Here is an 18899-nt window from a genome sequence, read left to right as displayed (position 1 = left end):
AAACCTGAGCTCCCATGGCACGCAGCTTCGGTGGCACCGAAAACTGCTGCCGCTGCATCCTGCACACCACGTGCTACCGCGGGCGGCACCTTGGGAGAAGGGAAGTAACCCTGCAATGGCACTACTCAATTCACATAAGGCATAAAGGTAAAGGCGTTCGTGTAGGGTGCTGAGCCCCACACAAACGGACAGGATCACCTCTCTCCCTCCCCCCCCACGCCTCCTGCCTGCCCTCTCCCTGCCTCCCGCCTCCCCATCATGCCTCCTCCCCACCCTCTCTCTACCTTCTGCCTCCCCGCAACACCTCCTCCCTGCCTACCCCTGCCCCTGCTTACCGTGCTGCGGCTTGGTGGTCTGTGCGACTGCCCAGCGGCGGAGGCCGTATGCCCGCCTGGTGCTGAGCTAGCACAGGCACTCGCCGGGTGGTAAGGCATGCAAAAGTGCCTTATGCCATGTTTGCGACAGTGCACGCTGGCAGCAAGCCAGAATTGAACTCTTAGTTAGTTCCAGTTACCAGGGCTACTCAAGAATATTATTCCCTCACATGTTGCAGAACTGAGCTCCATCACTGAAAAAAGATGCCAGGACTAGGTCTTGATGAACGCCAACCTTCCTGCCCCATTCTTCCCCTAGTTCTCCTCCTGCTTGCTACTTTAGGTGTAGTAGAAATACTACTGAATTGTTTTCTGATTCCTTGATTGTTGGAAGTCCATGCAGTCTCTCCAGGTTGTACCACAGTAATTCAACTGAGAGAAAGTCAGTATGACTGTAATAATATATGTACAGGTGGTGCATTGTTATTCGTGGGGAATCTGTTCCTGAACCCCCTGTGGATACCAAAAAACTGCAAATAAAAAAAATTCATGGCAAGGCACCCCTTAAAGCCTCCGAAGCCAAATGAAGCTGCACTGGGGTTTTGAAGCAAAACCGGAAGTGATGTTCTAAGGCCACCTAGAGGCCTTACAACACCTTCAGAGGCTCGTGGAGGTCTCCACAGACCTCAGAAGAGCCTCTGGACCTGAACTCAGCCAGATCTGTGGATACGAAATCTGCCAATAAATAGGCTCAACCTGTACATCCTAACTTTATTAACGTCAGTAGAACTACTCCATAATAAGTAGATTGCGTCCAGTATAATCTCAAATGAATTCATTATCCCTTGTTTATATATTAAAGGTGAGTTTTCATGAGTCAGAACTCAAGAAGACTAAAAACTAAGAAGGAATTCAGTTTGCTAAGGTCAGGTTGAATACTTTTGCTGCCAGACAACAGGAAAACTTGAGCACTGGCTCATGAGTCAACTGTACATGTGGTATTTAAACCCCAGGGATTCACAATGAACACTGAAATACAGAAAATAGTCTGGAAAATGGAGTATTTCATTCACAGAGTAGAATTAATCAATGAATTATAGAACATTTCTTATGGCAAATAAATTATTCCTATAGCTTAGAGAGTGAACTTTTCAATAGCCCAAGAATAGCCCAAAACGTCACAGGTGGAGCTCTCTGCATAGCCCTTTAGATCCAGACCTGTTTCTTCAAAAAGTAAATTTAGGGCGCAATCCTAAACCCTTATGTCAGTGCTAGCACTGACATAAGCACTGACATAAGGGCAATGCAGCTTTGGGGTAAGGGAACAAACATTCCCTGACTTTGAGGAGGCCTCCATGAGTGACACCCAACTGCAGGATGCAGCACATGCCCCACTGGCACAGCTATGCCAGTGCTGGAAAGCTCTGACATAAGGGGTTAGGATTGCACCCTTATTATGTTTGCAGGAAGTCTATTGTCATAATTTGAACTTGCTTATCTATTCCACAACATTCTAACAAATTTACATTTTTTCCTACCTCCATGAGATATGACCCTTTTATAAGGCTCAATGGCTTTCATATCAATCCTCTGTTCCTGTTCTCCAATGACAACTGTTCTCCATAACCTGTTGTCCTCTCGTTCTTCCTCAGCAGTATATTCTGGAATGGATTCAGATTCATCCTGGACAGCATTCTTAATAGCTGGTTGCACTTCTGAAAATAATAACAATAGCAATGACAGCAACAATAACACAGGCCTACACAAACTTTGCTGTCTTAAAAGTTAGTCCTATTCTTGGGTATATTTGGGGTGCTGAATCCAAAAATAGCATCTATTTTGCCCATTGGCTCAAGTTTTGGAGGAACAGCATATATGCTGATCAAAGCAGCTTCCTTGCTAAGAAGCTGACATCATGGCTTCCTCTTAAGGAGGTTGCTTGAATCAGCATATACCATATTTTTCGCTCCATAAGATGCACTTTTTCCCCCAAAAAAAGTGGGGGGGGGGGGAGTGTGTGCATCTTATGGAGCAAATACTGCAAAAAAAACAAAAAAACTCCGCCCCAGCCCTGGCCCCGCCCCCTGCCCGCTCTGCTCTGCTTCCCAGTCAGAGGCTACTCAGAAGTAAGTCTCAGAGTCACTGGGGCTCACTCCCAGGAAAGTGTGGGTGGGGTGGCAGTCTCACTGCCCAATCCTGTGCATGCCTACTCTGAAGTAAGTCCCATTAGCGTCAGGGGGGCTTACTCCCAGGAAAGCCTCTCTCTCCCCCCCAAGCCTGGAGCATCACAGCCTCTCTTTCCCCCCCACCCCAAGCCTGGAGCATCACATCCTCTCTCACCCCCAAACCTGGAGCATCACAGCCTCTCTCTCCCCCCACCCCAAGCCTGGGGCATCACAACTTCTCTGCAACACAAACACTTTCCCCCCTCTCTCACACACACACAGGATGTCCCCTTCTCTTACACACACAGATGCTCTGCCCCCCCCACACACACTCACACAGCAGGGGAGGGGCGCTTTCACTCACCTCATCCAGCATCTGAACGTAAGCCCCCCCCCATCACAAAGAAAAAACTGTCTCCTTGGTCAGAATGCCAGTGTTTGCTTATTACACAAGCCCCAGGTAAATCACCATAAATCCAGAGGTTTGTTGTGTCTTGAGAATTCAAGTTGTGGTTGGACTTTCCACTTGTTCATTTGTATTGGAATCACAGAAGATCTGGTGAGGAGGTAGATGTGGTGTCAGCAGTGGCCCCTTTAAGGGTAAGGCCTGGGGATTCAGCAGAGTGTGCTGCACAGCTGCAGCCACTGGAAGGCAATAGGGCCCTCAGGGATATAAGGAGTACCTGAGGCAGAAAGGGTTTGTGGGTTTTGAAGGAGTGCAGGTTGGAGGTAGGAGAGGAGACTGACTGGGTTTATTGAATTTGGAATCTGACTGTGGATTGTGACTGGACTTGGATACCCTGATGGATTTGACTGACCTACCTGGAACCTGACCTTGGACTGTAATTTGGCTTATTAGCTCTGGACTCTGATTTGGCAACTCTGATTGATGGGACTGATTTACCTGGCATCTGTGGACTAGAACTGGACTCACTTTTGCTTGCTGCACTGGTGAGTTGCACAAGGGGGACTGATCAGACTTAAGAGGGCACGAGGCCCAGTGGATTGGAATTTGGCAGAACATCACTGTAGCAGAAAGATAATGTGATCCCCTATTTGTGTGCACCTGCTTTTGTGAGCTTCATAAATTCTGACTCTAGCAATGATGAGTTCTTGGGGTTTCCAGAAAACTAGAGTACTCAAACCTTTAAGTCTCTCCATTTGTTAACGACAGTGATAATGGTTCTTAATGCCACTGTTGACTGCTGTTCACTTTACATGGTTCAAATGTTATTCTGTTATAGTTTATTAAATATTTTATTACACTATTTGGTTTAGAATAATTTTTTCCTGTTTTCCTCCTCTAAAAACTAGGTGTGTCTTATGGTCAGGTGCGTCTTATGGAGTGAAAAATATGGTAAGCTAGCTATGACATACCTCCAAAATTGGAGCCAATCAGGCAAAAATCAATGCTATTTTTTGATTCAGCACCCCCAAAATATTCTAAATTCTTTCAAAAATCCTTGGCAACTAAAAAAAGCAGGTAGCCCTGTGTAATTTTTAAAAGCTGACGTTACTGATATCTGCAAAAACAACACTACTAAAATATGTCCTCAGTTACATTATAATACAGCAATTTCAGAGATTTATACCAGCTTTTCACAGAAACATGTTACAGCGCAATTACATTGAGAAAAGCAAAGGAAGCCAATCACTAAACAAAACAGGAAAAACAGCTATGGAATAAGTTTAGAAAACCATCTATTGCAAAAGCAGAAACATAAAAAAAACCCATCTAGATGTATACTAGCAAATATTGAGCAACAAAGACCTGACTGGGGAGTTCCTTTCAAAACGGTATTTCCTAGAGCAGTGGTTCCCAAGCATTTTAGTGCCAGGATCAGTAATGGACCTGGCCCTTGTGCCACTCCAGGGCCAGGTCTGCAACACACCATCTCCTGCAACATGCTGCCCCTCCCTGGGGATACTTGCCTTCACTGTGGAGCCTCATGCAACTTTCTTTGGCATTCCAAAAGTCTTCTGATTGGAAAATAGAAGTCCTGTTAAAAGCATACTGGAGGCCTCAGAAGGCTTTCAGAGTGCCCAGAAGAGACAGCATGGGGCTTTGCCTGCCCCCAGAATGGCTCCAGAGGACAGGTGGAGGCAGCAGCAGCGCTGTGGTGGGCAGAGGTGGTGCCACAACAGGGTCTGCAGGTGTGGCGCCTGGGGCTTTTACCCCCCTGCCCCTCAGGCCCACCACAGGCCAGGACTGATCCTCATTCTCCGTGGTGGGTCACAACACGTTGCTCCCTGTAGCAACAAAATACATTCTGGGGAACCCCAGAAGCTACTTCTGGGTTGCACTCTGCCCACAACCCACTTAACTGGCCTCTACAGGTCCCCGAATGACCCACAGAAGTGACAGGAAGTTGCTTCTGGTCACTTCCACGGGGCATTCTGGGGGCTAAGGAGGCCAGTGGAGTCTATTGCAGGCCTGGCGCGATCCAGAGCATCTTCCAGGGGCTCCCAAGAAGGCATTTTGGAACTATAGGGAGCACTGTGTCATGGCCCAGCACAAGGGTTTGAGACCCAGCATACACTGGATTGTGACACACCAGTGGACTACAAACCACACTTTGAGAAATGCTGTTCTAGAGGTTTCCTCTTGTTTGAGAAACAGCTAAAACAGAATTTGTCATGCATACTCTCTATAGAATGAGAGTATTCAGCAACCTCTGCAAAAGTCTCAGAGCTTCTGCTTTCATATCCAATACTTCCTTAATCATATATTTGGGGAACAATTCTTCCTCAAAATGGTGAAGGTGTTGTTCTTTATAGGCACTATTTTAACCTTGCTGAGCTAGTTACAATCTCAGGCAGAAGAGCTGTAAATTTCACTAAACTATACTAGGCATGAGACACATTTATGGCCCAATCCTATTGTGGCATTACGCCAACAGAACTAGTATTCCACTGGCATAATGCACTTTACAGTTGTCACAAAAGGTGACAAGCTGGAGCGCTGGCTGCTGTTGGAAGCAGCTCTGCATGGCGATGGACACTGGATGCCCACAGTCTCAGGTGGGATTGTGCAGAGAGTCAGAGGGAGGCAGGGAGGGAGTAGGGGTGGGAGGGGGTGAAATGGGGGCAGGGAGTGGGTGGATTGGGTCCAGAAGAGGGTGGGTTTGGTGGCAGCAGCATCTGCCGAATCTTAACCTCCTTCCAGGGCCCAATTTGCCTTCATGAGTTCATGTGGACTTGCACCAGCTTGTGCAGATCTGAGTAGACCCACTGGGCCAGAAGCCTTTGGGCGCAATCTTAACCAACTTTCCAGCACTGACCTAGCCTGACAATGCAGTCCCAAGGTAAGGTAATAAACATGCCCTTACCTTGAAGAGGCCCCCTTGACTCCCTCCCATGCAGGATGCAGTGCATGCCACATTGCCACAGCTATGTCAGTGCTGGAAAGTTGGTTAGGATTGCGCCCTTAATCTATCAAACACTGAAACCCTTGTATCAATACAAATATTTAACCTGAAACCAAAATTGTTACTACAGGTTGAGTCTATTTATCCATGGAATCTCCATTCGTGAATCTGGCTCAATGTGGGTCCCCCAGACCCACGATGAGCCAGACTTGGCCCAAGCTGAGCCCTCTGATGGTGACCAGAGCTGCATCCTGGCTTCCCCGGCCCTCCTAATACCTTTTAAAGGCATACAAATGTCACGTCCAGTTTTGATGATAAACTAGAATGTCTTTTTTTTGCGTCTAGGAGCTCGCGGAGGCCACGGGTGGAAACACATGGTCTCTGTGGGCATCTGGGAACGGATCACTCATGGATGCAGAGGCACCACCTGTATAGCATGAAAGCAGTACTGTATTTTACTAGAGCTTTATACTGTATACTTGGAATCTGAAATCATCATTTCAATAATGCAGAATGTAAAGCTGAGTTGACAGCTGAACCCCTAGAGTGAGAACTGCCTACCAACATTAAACCTAAATAAAACAACACGTATTTCATCACTATTTGTGCTCTTTTACCTTCCCAATTTATTTCATTACCGTGTCCAGCATATTCAAAAGAATCTGCCTCATCCGGTGTGTCAAGATCATCTACATTGATATCAATTTCATCTGGAGTGTCCAGGTTATCATCAGAAAGGACAGATCCTTCACTCTGATCCAAAGAGAGATTGATATTTGGAGCAGCCAGCTTTATCCTTCTGGGATGGGAGCCATCCAAATCTAGAGAATTGGGGGGCTCTAAATAAGTATGAAGATAGAAGAATCTCTGTTTTAGATTAAAACTACTACACTGCATGTAACTATTTCTGTACCAGCTAGTCATTCCAAACTCTAATACAAGGGTGTCAACTCTGTTTCATACAGAGGCCGGTTGGCATTCAGGCAGCTTACTAAGGGCCAGAAGTTACATAATTAAGCAGGAAGTGTTGTCATTAAGCAGATGATAACCAGAAATAAGCACTTTGTTCTCACACAGAAACTCATTAGCTGCAAATGACAGAAGAGAAAATGTGCAAATCTTGTTCATATTTTCAAGATATGCAACAGCCCGCTTACCATGCTAGGAGAGCCAAATTATAATGAGGATCAAATAAATTGCTTCTTGGGACTGCATTTGGCCTGCAGGCCTTTTGTTTGACACCCCTGCTTTGAAGTTTGAATGGAAAGTTACTTACGTGACTTTAAAAGAAAACCTGCATTCAAATATCCAACATCCAGGGACTTCAATTTACATCAAAGACCTTACAATATATGGTTATAATATAATATAATGTTAGGAGACATTTTAGAAGATTTATAATACATAAATAATATAATTTATAGTTATAATTTATTTTACACACACACACACACACACACAAATAATACATTGTATTATACAATATAATGTTATAGCAAAGAACCAGTGCTTTTTTTGTAAAAGAAAAGGTGCAGGAACTCACAACTTGTTAATCTTTTATTTATTTATTTATCTACCATTTTTTATTGAAGAAATAAAATATTTTTTATGTGCTTCCCCCTAAAGATGAACTTACTTCTGAGTAGACATGCATAGGATTGGGCTGTCAATCTCCACATCCCCTTCCCCCTAGCTACTTTTTCTACACATGGGGAAAAATATTGTACATGTGCACTTGTAGCGGGTAGTATGTAGGGTGGCACTACTTCGAGGAGAGGAAGCAGTGAATGGATTCCGAAAAATGGCTTACATGAGTTCCATGTAGTAAAATTACTCTAAGCAACTGTGGGAGTAAGAACAAAAAAGGAATTCTTACACGAGAGGGGTCCTTAGGTGCACACAGAAACAGCTACGTTTGCAAACAAGCTATTAAATATGGTTTAATTCAGGTATCAGAATACTCTGCATCTTTGGGAAGGCGATTGGCATGCAATTGTATGTTCTCTGCTGCCCTGAGCAGCTGCTGTGCATTGCTGGAGAGGAGCTGCAAACGCTGGCTGGCGGAGGGCATGCTTGTGGGGGAAGGATGAGGAGGATCTCTGGCAAGGCTGGACAGCACGTTGTACACACGCAGAATCCCTTTTCACCTGCCCTTAGCATGTGAAAACGGGTGCAGATATATATCTCTGCCAAGATTAAGAGCCCAATCCTAGGTATGTCTACTCTGAAGTAAGTCTTGTTCTAGTCAATGGAGCTTACTCCCAGGAAAGTGCCTAGGATTGCAGCCTAAGAGCCCAACCCTATGCATGTCTACTCAGATGTCCACTTTAGTGAATGGGGCTTACTGTGGATAGGATGGCAGCCTCAGGGCCCAATCCTGTGCCTGTCTACTCAGCAGTCCCATTAGAGTCAATGGGGCTTCCTCCCAGGAAAGTGGAGAGGACTGCAGCCTCAGAGCCAAAGCTGATGGCTGTCTCCTCAGAAGTCAGTCCCAGTAGAGGCAGTGGGGCTTCCTCCCAGAAAAGTGTGGACAGGACTGCAGCCTCAGAGCCCTTCCTCTGCCTGTCTCCTTAGAAGTCAGTCCCAGTAGAGGCAGTGGGGCTTCCTCCCAGGAAAGTGTGGACAGGACTGCAGCCTCAGAGCTCTTCCTCTGCCTGTCTACTCAGGCTGCAATGCTATGACACTTTCCTAGGAGTAAGCTCCATTGAACACAATGGAACTTACTTCTGAGTAGACATGCATAGGCTTGGGCTCTCAGGCTGCAAGGCTATGCACCCTTTCCCAGGAGCAAGCCCCATTGAGCACAATGAGACTTACTTCTGAGTAGACACGCCTAGGCTCGTGCTGTAGATTGGCACAAGGGCTGCACCAGCCAGCTTCCTTCCCCTCCTCCTCTGCCAAGCCAGTACCTGGGCGTTCTGTGGGTGCCGCAGCCCGTCTCCCTGGCTGGCTGGCTGGCTGGCTGGCTATCTGTCCTCCTCCTCTGCGTCGGTGCGTGTCCCCCACGCCCTCCATCGGCTGGGAAGCAGAGCGCGGGGGGGAGGGGAGGCGGGCTGGGCTCAGGCGAGAGCTTGGAGGTGGGGGCAGGAGGGGGTCGTTGTGCGGTCAGGCAGGGGTCAGGCACCTGCCCACCCTGCACCCCCCAGCACCCACCCACGAATGCCTCTGTTTTGCTCCCTCCCCCTCCTGGAATGCCTCCAAAGGGGAGGGGCCCCTGCAAAAAGGTGCCAGAACTCCGTCCCCCCGCGTTCCATTAGAAAAAAAGCCCTGCAAAGAACTATTGTATTTTCAACTCACATACTGATTACAACTATTTTCTCATTAAATACTTGAAACACTAAGCAGGTATGTATTTGTGCTGAAGTTGCACTGGAAATATTGATCAGTTTTTCACAGAGGGGGAGCAGAGTGTGTGTGTATGTGCCTGGCTGCTGAAGATAATCTTTTTAATACTACTACAGTAGCAGTTGAAAAACTGATGGGAATGGTTCCAGCATTCCCTCTTTGTGCATGTAGTCCTTTAAGGAAAGGGTGAGGCTCTCGCTAAAAGCTTAGCTAGAAGTTTCCAAATGAAGTTCTCTACAGGAAGAGAATTCATGGGTGTGACTACACAGAGGCCAAAAAGAAGTCCTGCCTTTGCCCAAAAGTGGAATTCACATCAAGTCTTGAACTTCCATGTATTTCAGAAATTTTCATTTAAAGATTCTGTATGGACACAAGTTTCTGTGAAAGTATTCTGTGCAAGCACCATTGAAATGAATAGTGCTCTTGTGTACCATGCACCTGCACATTCATTTCAATGGGACTTGCACAAAAATTTTTCTATCATGTTCTTTTGGGATTTTTTCCACACAGCTGAAGCCTGGCCCAATTTGGAAGAACAGAATACATGCATATTCTGAATACTCACAGAAAGGAAGTTCACATGCACTGGCATTCCTGGAAGGGGGTGGCAAAATTCTAAGTTTTTCAGACTCTACACCATGGCTTTCTCATGAGGAAGCTGCTTGAACCATTCAGTAATGAGGCTATACTATATCTCCAAAACTAGATGTGATGGGGCAAAGCGGATGCCATTTTTGGAATTGGCACCCCAAACCACCATAAAGTTTGGGAAAAACCTTTCTGACCCTCAATTTTGTAGGCCTGTGTAACCAAAAACTAGCTATTGGTGGGGCTTTCACAGTCAACTAGCTACCTCCCTTCCAACTTTGCTGGCCCTGCATTCTGGAGCACTACCTGCCTTTTTCTGCCATTATTCTAAAAAGTACCCCTAAAGGTCCTGATGAGTGCTCCGGGGTTACATGCACCCCAGGTTGGGAACTACTGTTCTACTGGTATGTTGTTTACAGTGAACTTACTCTGATAGTGTTTATAAAAAGTTTGCAAAGACAAGAATTTAAAAAGTTAATGAATAAAAATTATCTTATGAACAATTACTATATTTTTAATAAATTAGAGACTGTGCAGTTCTTAGGTAACAATTACTGGTAGGTTATTTTTCAGGATCTGGCCTTGGGTAAAATCAGACAAAACTGTAATCAGACACACACCCAACTTATCTGAGGGTCATAGAAAATTCCATGATTTTCAGCTCAAAACCCACCCTCAACTTATCTGTGAGATTGACTTATAGGCAAGTATCTGCGGTAATTTCTCTTGGCAGACATCCCTTGTTCTAATCTGCATGTATTTATTTGAGAAACTTCAAATGTTTAAAACTAATGCTTTAAAGGAGTTAGTAAAGGAGTTAGAGCCCAAACCTAGCAACCCATAAGGTACGTAGGGCAAACGCGTAAGGCACATTTGCCAGCTCTAACGCCTGGCGACCGCCCATGCCAGCCCAGTGCTGGCTGGTGCTGGGCTAGTGGCGGGCGGGCACCCAGCCGCTGCTGCTTGGCAGTCTCATGGACCACCAAGCCATGGAGAGGAAAGCAGAGGTGGTGGGGGAGGCAGGGAGGAGGTGTTCCGGGGAGGGGGGAGGCGGGTGGAGGGTGGGGAGAGGGTGTTGAGGGGACATGATGGGGAAGCGGGAGGCTGGGAGAGGGTGGGGGGAGGCATGCCAGGGGGTGGGAGCAGGGAGGGAGGGAGGTGGGACCAATGGAGCAACGCTCCACCAGATCCAGAGCCTTTTCATTAGGCTCAGCGCCTGACAAGAAGGCTCTTACTTCACCACCGACCATTGCGGGGCTACTCCCTTTACCCGGGGGAAGGGGATGAAAGTCTCCTCCTGAGGTGCCACCCGCAGCTGCTGAAGGCGCGCAGGATGCGGTGGCAGTTGTTTTTGGTGCCACCGCAGCGGCACACCTTGAGAGCTTAGCATTGGGCTCTTAGGCTGCAATCCTATGCACACAGTCCTAGGAGTAAGCTTCATTGAACACAATGGGGTTTATGTCTGAGTATACCTGCATAGGATTGTACTGTAAGTTGGTTAGCTAATGCTTTTAAAGGAGCTTTAATGCATGCACTGAAAGTCAAAAACTGTTATATTCTCCTACAGTAGGGGTGGGCAAACTTTCAACTTTAGGGATCCTGGACCTTTAACAATTGTACAGAAGAAGGAATTTCAGCTGGTGTAGCTTGTCATCTCAAGCTGTTTTGAAAGCTGTTTGAAAGCTTGTTTTGAAAGTTTGAAAGCTTAAAATTTGAAAGTTTGCCCACCCCTGTCCTACAGTATTAGCAAGGAGGATAGTATTAAGGTTGTTTTATGTACAATGTATGCTGATATGGAATCCAAGTTTAACAAACATACTTGCATTTTTAATGGATTTAAATGGCGTTTCGGGTCAGGATTCAGATCAGTAGTTCAAATTCATGAAATTCCTGTTGCTCCAATGATACCTGTCCATTCATAGAATAATACTACACTTCCTAGAATAATTCTATCCCTATCTTACAGCCTGGTCTGCTGTCATACAGATCCACCTTAGATATCACCTGTGCGTGTAGTGTTGAGGAAAGGGGTCTAATATGGAAAAAGGCTTCTCTCCTAACCACAGTACCTCGGGCAACAATTGGAACTGTTTGTTTTGACTGGTATGTCTTTATGTGGAAGCCAACCCCATGTAGGCTGTAGACAAATTTAGCAGGGAAGTGCAGAGCAGCTAATTATCACATGAGCTTAGTGCATTCACAGCCTTATGTCACTAAAGCAGAGGAGAAAGTGGATGGTGCACTGGGAATGATGATCATTTGTCGAGAGAACCATGGAATTAACTAAATAAAGCAGTTAACACTTTTTCTTCTAACACTGGATACTGTAGCAGCACAGAAACAGGCTTCTCGATGAATAATTAAATGCTTAAGTAAAACAGAAGATTAAAAAGATAATTTAAAGGTTGCCTTACCAGGTCTCATCTCTGTAGCACTGGAACCTAGCACAGCCTCATTAAAGGGCATATCCATTCCTGCATGCTCTGGTAACAATCTGAAACACACAGACAAACATTTTTGTTTGGATTTATAGTAGAGAAATTGCAATACAACACCTATTTATTGTTTTCACTGAGGACAGGGAGAGGAATGCAGGGAAAAACAAAAATGCCCAAGTTTTGAAAAGAATTGGCCTCACGAACCTTATAGAATTCTTTGAAAAAGTCAACAGGCATGTGGATGCGGGAGAACCTGTAGACATTGTATATCTGGACTTTCAGAAGGCGTTCGACACGGTCCCTCACCAAAGGCTACTGAAAAAACTCCACAGTCAGGGAATTAGAGGACAGGTCCTCTCATGGATTGAGAACTGGTTGAAGGCCAGGAAACAGAGAGTGGGTTTCAATGGGCAATTTTCACAATGGAGAGAGGTGAAAAGCGGTGTGCCCCAAGGATCTGTCCTGGGACCGGTGCTTTTCAACCTCTTCATAAATGACCTGGAGACAGGGGTGAGCAGTGAGGTGGCAAAGTTTGCGGACGACACCAAACTTTTCCGAGTAGTGAAGACCAGAAGTGATTGTGAGGAACTCCAGAAGGATCTCTCCAGACTGGCAGAATGGGCAGCAAAATGGCAGATGCGCTTCAATGTCAGTAAGTGTAAAGTCATGCATATTGGGGCAAAAAATCAAAACTTTAGATATAGGCTGATGGGTTCTGAGCTGTCTGTGACAGATCAGGAGAGAGATCTTGGGGTGGTGGTGGACAGGTCGATGAAAGTGTCGACCCAATGTGCGGCGGCAGTGAAGAAGGCCAATTCTATGCTTGGGATCATTAGAAAAGGTATTGAGAACAAAACAGCTAATATTATAATGCCGTTGTACAAATCGATGGTAAGGCCACACCTGGAGTATTGTGTCCAGTTCTGGTCACGGCATCTCAAAAAAGATATAGTGGAAATGGAAAAGGTGCAAAAGAGAGCGACTAAGATGATTACGGTGCTGGGGCACCTTCCTTATGAGGAAAGGCTACGGTGTTTGGGCCTCTTCAGCCTAGAAAAGAGACACCTGAGGGGGGACATGATTGAGACATACAAAATTATGCAGGGGATGGACAGAGTGGATAGGGAGATGCTCTTTACACTCTCACATAATACCAGAACCAGGGGACATCCACTAAAATTGAGTGTTGGGCGGGTTAGGACAGACAAAAGAAAATATTTCTTTACTCAGCATGTGGTCGGTCTGTGGAACTCCTTGCTGAACGATGTGGTGCTGGCGTCTAGCCTAGAGGCCTTTAAAAGGGGATTGGACAAGTTTCTGGAGGAAAAATCCATTACGGGGTACAAGCCATGATGTGTATGCACAACCTCCTGATTTTAGAAATGGGTTATGTCAGAATGCCAGATGCAAGGGAGGGCACCAGGATGAGGTCTCTTGTTATCTGGTGTGCTCCCTGGGGCATTTGGTGGGCCGCTGTGAGATACAGGAAGCTGGACTAGATGGGCCTATGGCCTGATCCAGTGGGGCTGTTCTTATGTTCTTATGTAATTCAGTTGTGTTACAGCCCAATCCTGAGCTGCCCAGGGTGCGCAGTTGCAGCGATGCCAAAAATGGCTGCCACCACATCCTGTGCATGCAAGGCAGCCACCGGCAGCACCTTGGGACAAGGGTTTTGTCCCCATCCCCTAGGTAAATGGAGTAGCCCCGCAATAAGGCGATTCGATTCATCGCCAACTCAAAGGTGGGCTATGAATCAAGAACCTCTGTGTAAGAAGGCAAACCCAAGAGGGAGGCTTTGGATCCATTTGCTCCACCAGTCCTGCCTCCTCCCTCCCCGCTAATTCCCCCTGGAACACCTCCCCCCGCCTCTCCCTGCCTCCCCAAAACACTTCCTCCCCTCCCCTCTCCCGGAACACCTCCTCCCCACCTCCCACCACTTACCTCTCTGCTGCTCTGCGGTCCGCACGACCACCGAGCGGTGGAGGTTGGGTGCCTGCCCAGTGGTAGCTCAGCACCGGCCAGCACTGGGATACTACCTGTGCTCGCCCAGCAGTATGACTCACAAACGTGCCCTATGGCATGTTTGCAACAGTGTGCACCGGAGATGAGCTGGCACGCTGAGCCCACGAATGGGCTCTTAGAGAACTAGGAATATTTGAAAGAGAAAAAAAATCAAGATTTGAATTTTACTGAAAATTCAGCTGCTTCCTAAAGTTACTATTTGCGAGTAAAATGTTTGGTGTATCTCAAAGGAGCTTTCATGATTTCTCAAACAGCAAAGAAAACAACAACAAAAAAACAACCCCTTAACTCCAGAATGTTCACTTCAGATCCTAATGACATGGGACGGAAAGCAAACGGGAACTGTGAAAGGAAGAACACATGGTCTGAAGAGAGAGACACTTCACCACCAGCTCCTTACTAGTCTATATAACATGGAAGGTCAGGCTACACCCATTTCTGGTGTGCTGCAAAAAGAAAACCATCCATAAAACCCCCAAAGATGATCTTCAGACACCAAGAGCCCAATCCTATCTGGGATTGGGCTGTCAGGGGCAGTCATTTATGACAGTGGAACTGGATGCAGCGCACAGTGTATCCAACCCCCTTTCCTGGGCCTGCATGGATCAACATGGACCTGCGTCAGCAATATTGCTGGCACAGGTCTGAGTTAACCCATTTCAGCTTCTGCGGCTTACTCCAGGGCAAGGGAAGAAAAGTCCCCTTACTCCAAGGAGACCTCCAACAGCCAAAAGTCCCCTATGGGATGCAGCATAGTCTGCTCCGTTGCAGCTGCATCACTGAGCGGGGATTTATGTTGAGTTGGACTGTTAACTCCTGAACTGTTCAGGCTCCCATGATTTGTGTTTTGGGAGATTGTCATTTTATGATCCATGTTGTCCTGTTATTCAAAGCTTTCTGCCAGTTTTGGTACAATTTGTCAGTCATTGATGATTAATGGGCAATCAATGCAGCAGATTATCTACATGTAAAATAAATTATGTCAAAGTTTCAATGGGGGGAAAAAGGAAGCATCTTCTCTCTCTGGAAATAAAAAAAACAAACTGGTCCTTTTCAGTATTTAGCAAAAGATTGTTTCAAGGGACATGCTGTGGGTTTATGTAAGTATCAGCAATGTGGAAAGAGTTAAGAGAAAGAAATTACAGTAGAACTCAGAGCGGTCTGAAAGTCAAGCTGCATACATTTGTGACTGAATGGTGGAATTCAGAGAGCAGATACATTTAATTGTGGGTAAGGAGTATCATTACTTAGTTCCAAGAACGCTACAGTTATGTTCACTACATAGCCAGGGTAGACATTTTGCATATGTATTTTAACCATCCTGTGAGATGCCAGAGGCAATGTTTAACAGAGGCCGTGTTGTTACTAAGGTCCCCTGTAATTTTTGTGACTGTTCAACCTTTCACAAATTGCTAACCTAACAATAACAACTCATGCAATTTACTGAAAAAAAATTATCAGTAGAGCCTTTCAAAAACTAGTAATGATATGATTCTGCTTGTGAGTGAAAGGTTCTCTGTACAAAAAATGTTCTATGCAGAAGGCAGAATCATTTTAGCTTACTCCTGGAAATCTCATTTTCTATGTATAAGACATTTCTTTTGGTATGAGGAGCATTTAATTATATAAGTCAGCAGTCTGAAGTAGTACAGTCCAGACACACATTTACATCTTAGCAGTTTAGTGTGTGATAAGGATTCCGGTACCTTGTAATCTCTTCTCCTGTGTCTTAACACCTTGGAGTAGGAAATGGAAGTTACAAATATTTTCAAATTCTCCTGTCATTCTTCTTCCTCTTCCCCCTGCAATCTATATCTAAGGAATTTTGCTATGAATGTACACAAACTTGTTGCTTAAAGTAGCACTTGCACACTTCAAACTAAGTGCTTACTTGTACATTGTTGAATTGCACTAAGAAGATCAGGATTGAAGAAGGATAAAGATATATTTTGGAGGCTGGAGCAACATAGAATTAAGAACACTAAAATCAATTGATTTCAATTGGCTCACATGTCCATTATCCAGAATATATGCTGAAATGTACGACAATAAATGCTCGTATTTAACTCTGTGTGGTACTGGGGCCTTTCTCATTCTATTTCCTTAGTAACTTTAGCAATTGTTAATATGGAACAAATGATTGTTAATAATTGTTAATATGGAACAAACCTATACCCTAATAATTTAATTCATTCATAACATTCGCATGCCTATGGATTATGAACAGTTAATTGGACAGCATAGCTGCAAAACTATTCCACGACTCCACTTAAGCTTTGTTGCTCCAAAACTGAAGCCAAGGTCTGGGTTTGTACTGCCTGAGGAAAAATGGAATGATGACAGGGATCACTCCATCAGACAATCTTTTAATGTTCAAATTTGGGTTAATTTGAGAGTTACCACCTCTGCCTCCATCTGCTGGTATCTTAAGCTGAACTGTACCAGAGAAACACCAACTGTCTATGAGAAAAATAAGGCAGACGGGCATACACCCCCCCCCCCGCTAACTTCTTTATTCTAGTACTATATGGGGAGAAATATTGTAAGCTATCTTGGGTACCACCAAATCAAAAGGGCCTAAGGCAGGATATACCTCCGAAGTTGACCACCTTTCTATAATGACCACCTCCTCAAGTTGACCTAATTTTCACAATATGGACAGACACTGTTAATACACTATGGGAGACCAACCTCTCTATATTGACCACCTCCATAAGTTGTATCTTGACCACTTCGACCATTGTACAGAGTATTAATTTACCCTCTGTAAGTTGCCCACTGAATGCAATACTGTGGGCCTGTGTTTTGTCTGGTTTGTTCCATCTTGGAAAAGCAAGAAGCCATGCGACAATCCCTCGCCTACACTTGCTAGCGCGTGTGCGAAAGGGTTTTTATAGGTAGGCACACTGTGCATAGCCGACAGACCTGCGCCGGCTGCTGATTGTACCTGGACACATACCAAGTTGTGAGGGACATGAGGTTGCTTGTGCATAGTGAAGCCAATGTCCTTTCACTTTGGTTCCCATCACCAGTGCATTACTTTACACTTATATTGAAACACAACTGCTATTTTGCTGCCTATTCTTCCAGTTTGGAGAGATCCTTCTGGAGCACTTCACAATCCCTTCTGGTCTTCACCACTCAGAAAAGTTTACTGTCATCCACAAACTTGTCCACCTCCCTGCTTATCCCTGTTTCCAGGTCATTTATGAAGATATTGAAAAGCACCAGTCCCAGGACAGATCCTTGAGGCACTCCACTTTCCACCTCTTTCCACTTTTTTTGTCAATTTCCCATTGACACCCACTCTCTATTTCCTGGTCCTCAACCAATTCCCAATCCATGAGAGGACCTGTCCTCTTATTCCCTGACTGTGGAGTTTTCTCAACAGCTTTTAGTGAGGGACCAAATCAAACACCTTCTGGCATTTAGTGAATCTGAGGAGACCCAGTGGAGGCCAGGCAGCCTAACTAAAAAAGTGTTGTTGTTTTTTGTTTTTAGCTGTTGGGGCTATGTAACATGCTACATGCTATGGGCTGGCAAGGGATAGTATTGATCTGCCTGTCTGCTATGAAACCAAGTATTTTTTTTAACTTACAATTTTTTTTAAGCTTATGAATTTTCAGGGGTTCTTTTAAACACTGATTGTGGGCTGTTTATTCTCTGTCTCTTGATATAGATAGAGATGATATAAATAGTAAGCATAAATTCTCATTGATATTTGCAATAAAACTTTTTAAAAATCCAGTCTAAATAATAACTTGACCTTGCATTTGTTGTCCTGAGAGCTAAATATGATAATATTTAAACGCCTTTTTCCCCATATGTTGACCACTTCCCTATGTGGACCAATTTCCTCCAGTCCCTTGGGTGGTCAACTTAAAGAGGTTATACTGTACATATTTTATATAATTAGTCAATTTCAGCTTCTTCTTGAACATATTGTCAGAAGTATTTGCTATCTCAGCTCTCAGTTCTCACCACTGATGATGAGTCACGTTCATTCACACTGTGACCCATGAATCTCAAGAGATCCACTCTGACAGCCAGCTTGCAGAATGCAGCTTAAAGAGAAGTGTGACATGATAAGAATGTTCAAAGGAGTGGCTTGGAGTGATACACAGTCTCTATCACTGGCACATGATTCCACAAGGATATCTTACTTCCTTTCCCCTTACCCGAAGGAGGCAAATCTCTCTCTCTCTCTCTCTCTCTCTCTCTCTCTCTCTCTCTCTCTCTGACCAGCAAACTTCAAAGGCATAACACTAGAAATAAATTAATTAAAAAAAAATAATGTGTCTCTTCTGTCTCTTTTTTTAAAAAGCTAACTGAATAGATAGGTTTGCATGCCAATGTGTCTGTCTTATCAAATTTTTCACAAGAAGCACTTCCTATTTCTAGCCTAGTTCCATAGCATGATCCTTGGATCACCTCTCAAGTTGAATCTCAGAGCAATTGCAGCCTGTGCTTCCTTCCTGGTTGGTATAATTCTTGAAGAAGTCATCTTGAACTGATACTTGCTACTCAGTGACAGTTGCTTGGCTATTTTTTCCTTTTACAATAAACTACTTACCAGCACATTGCTTTTTTTTACATGTAACCATCTCTGCCCCCCATGCGGTCCTTCACAGCGCGTGAGTGAAACAAGCACAAAGGAGC

At 45.0% G+C, this 18899-nt stretch overlaps 1 protein-coding gene across 1 annotated transcript in view; it reads right to left on the bottom strand.

Moving 5' to 3' along the window:
• The window catches only part of LOC136639900 (protein prune homolog 2-like), a 56912-nt gene that overhangs the window by 19975 nt on the left and 18038 nt on the right, over positions 1–18899 (bottom strand). Inside the window, exons 2-4 of the mRNA XM_066614546.1 lie at positions 12195–12274; positions 6486–6686; positions 1853–2029 (exon numbers count right to left, since the gene is read on the bottom strand). Of these exons, the coding sequence (XP_066470643.1) occupies positions 1853–2029; positions 6486–6686; positions 12195–12274 (458 nt within the window). The remainder of the gene's footprint in view (positions 1–1852; positions 2030–6485; positions 6687–12194; positions 12275–18899) is intronic.

This window comes from Tiliqua scincoides, chromosome 2, assembly GCF_035046505.1.
Source record: "Tiliqua scincoides isolate rTilSci1 chromosome 2, rTilSci1.hap2, whole genome shotgun sequence".
Taxonomy (NCBI): domain Eukaryota; kingdom Metazoa; phylum Chordata; class Lepidosauria; order Squamata; family Scincidae; genus Tiliqua; species Tiliqua scincoides.
Note: the sequence above shows the minus strand (reverse complement) of the source record. Positions and strands in the feature narration are given on the sequence as shown.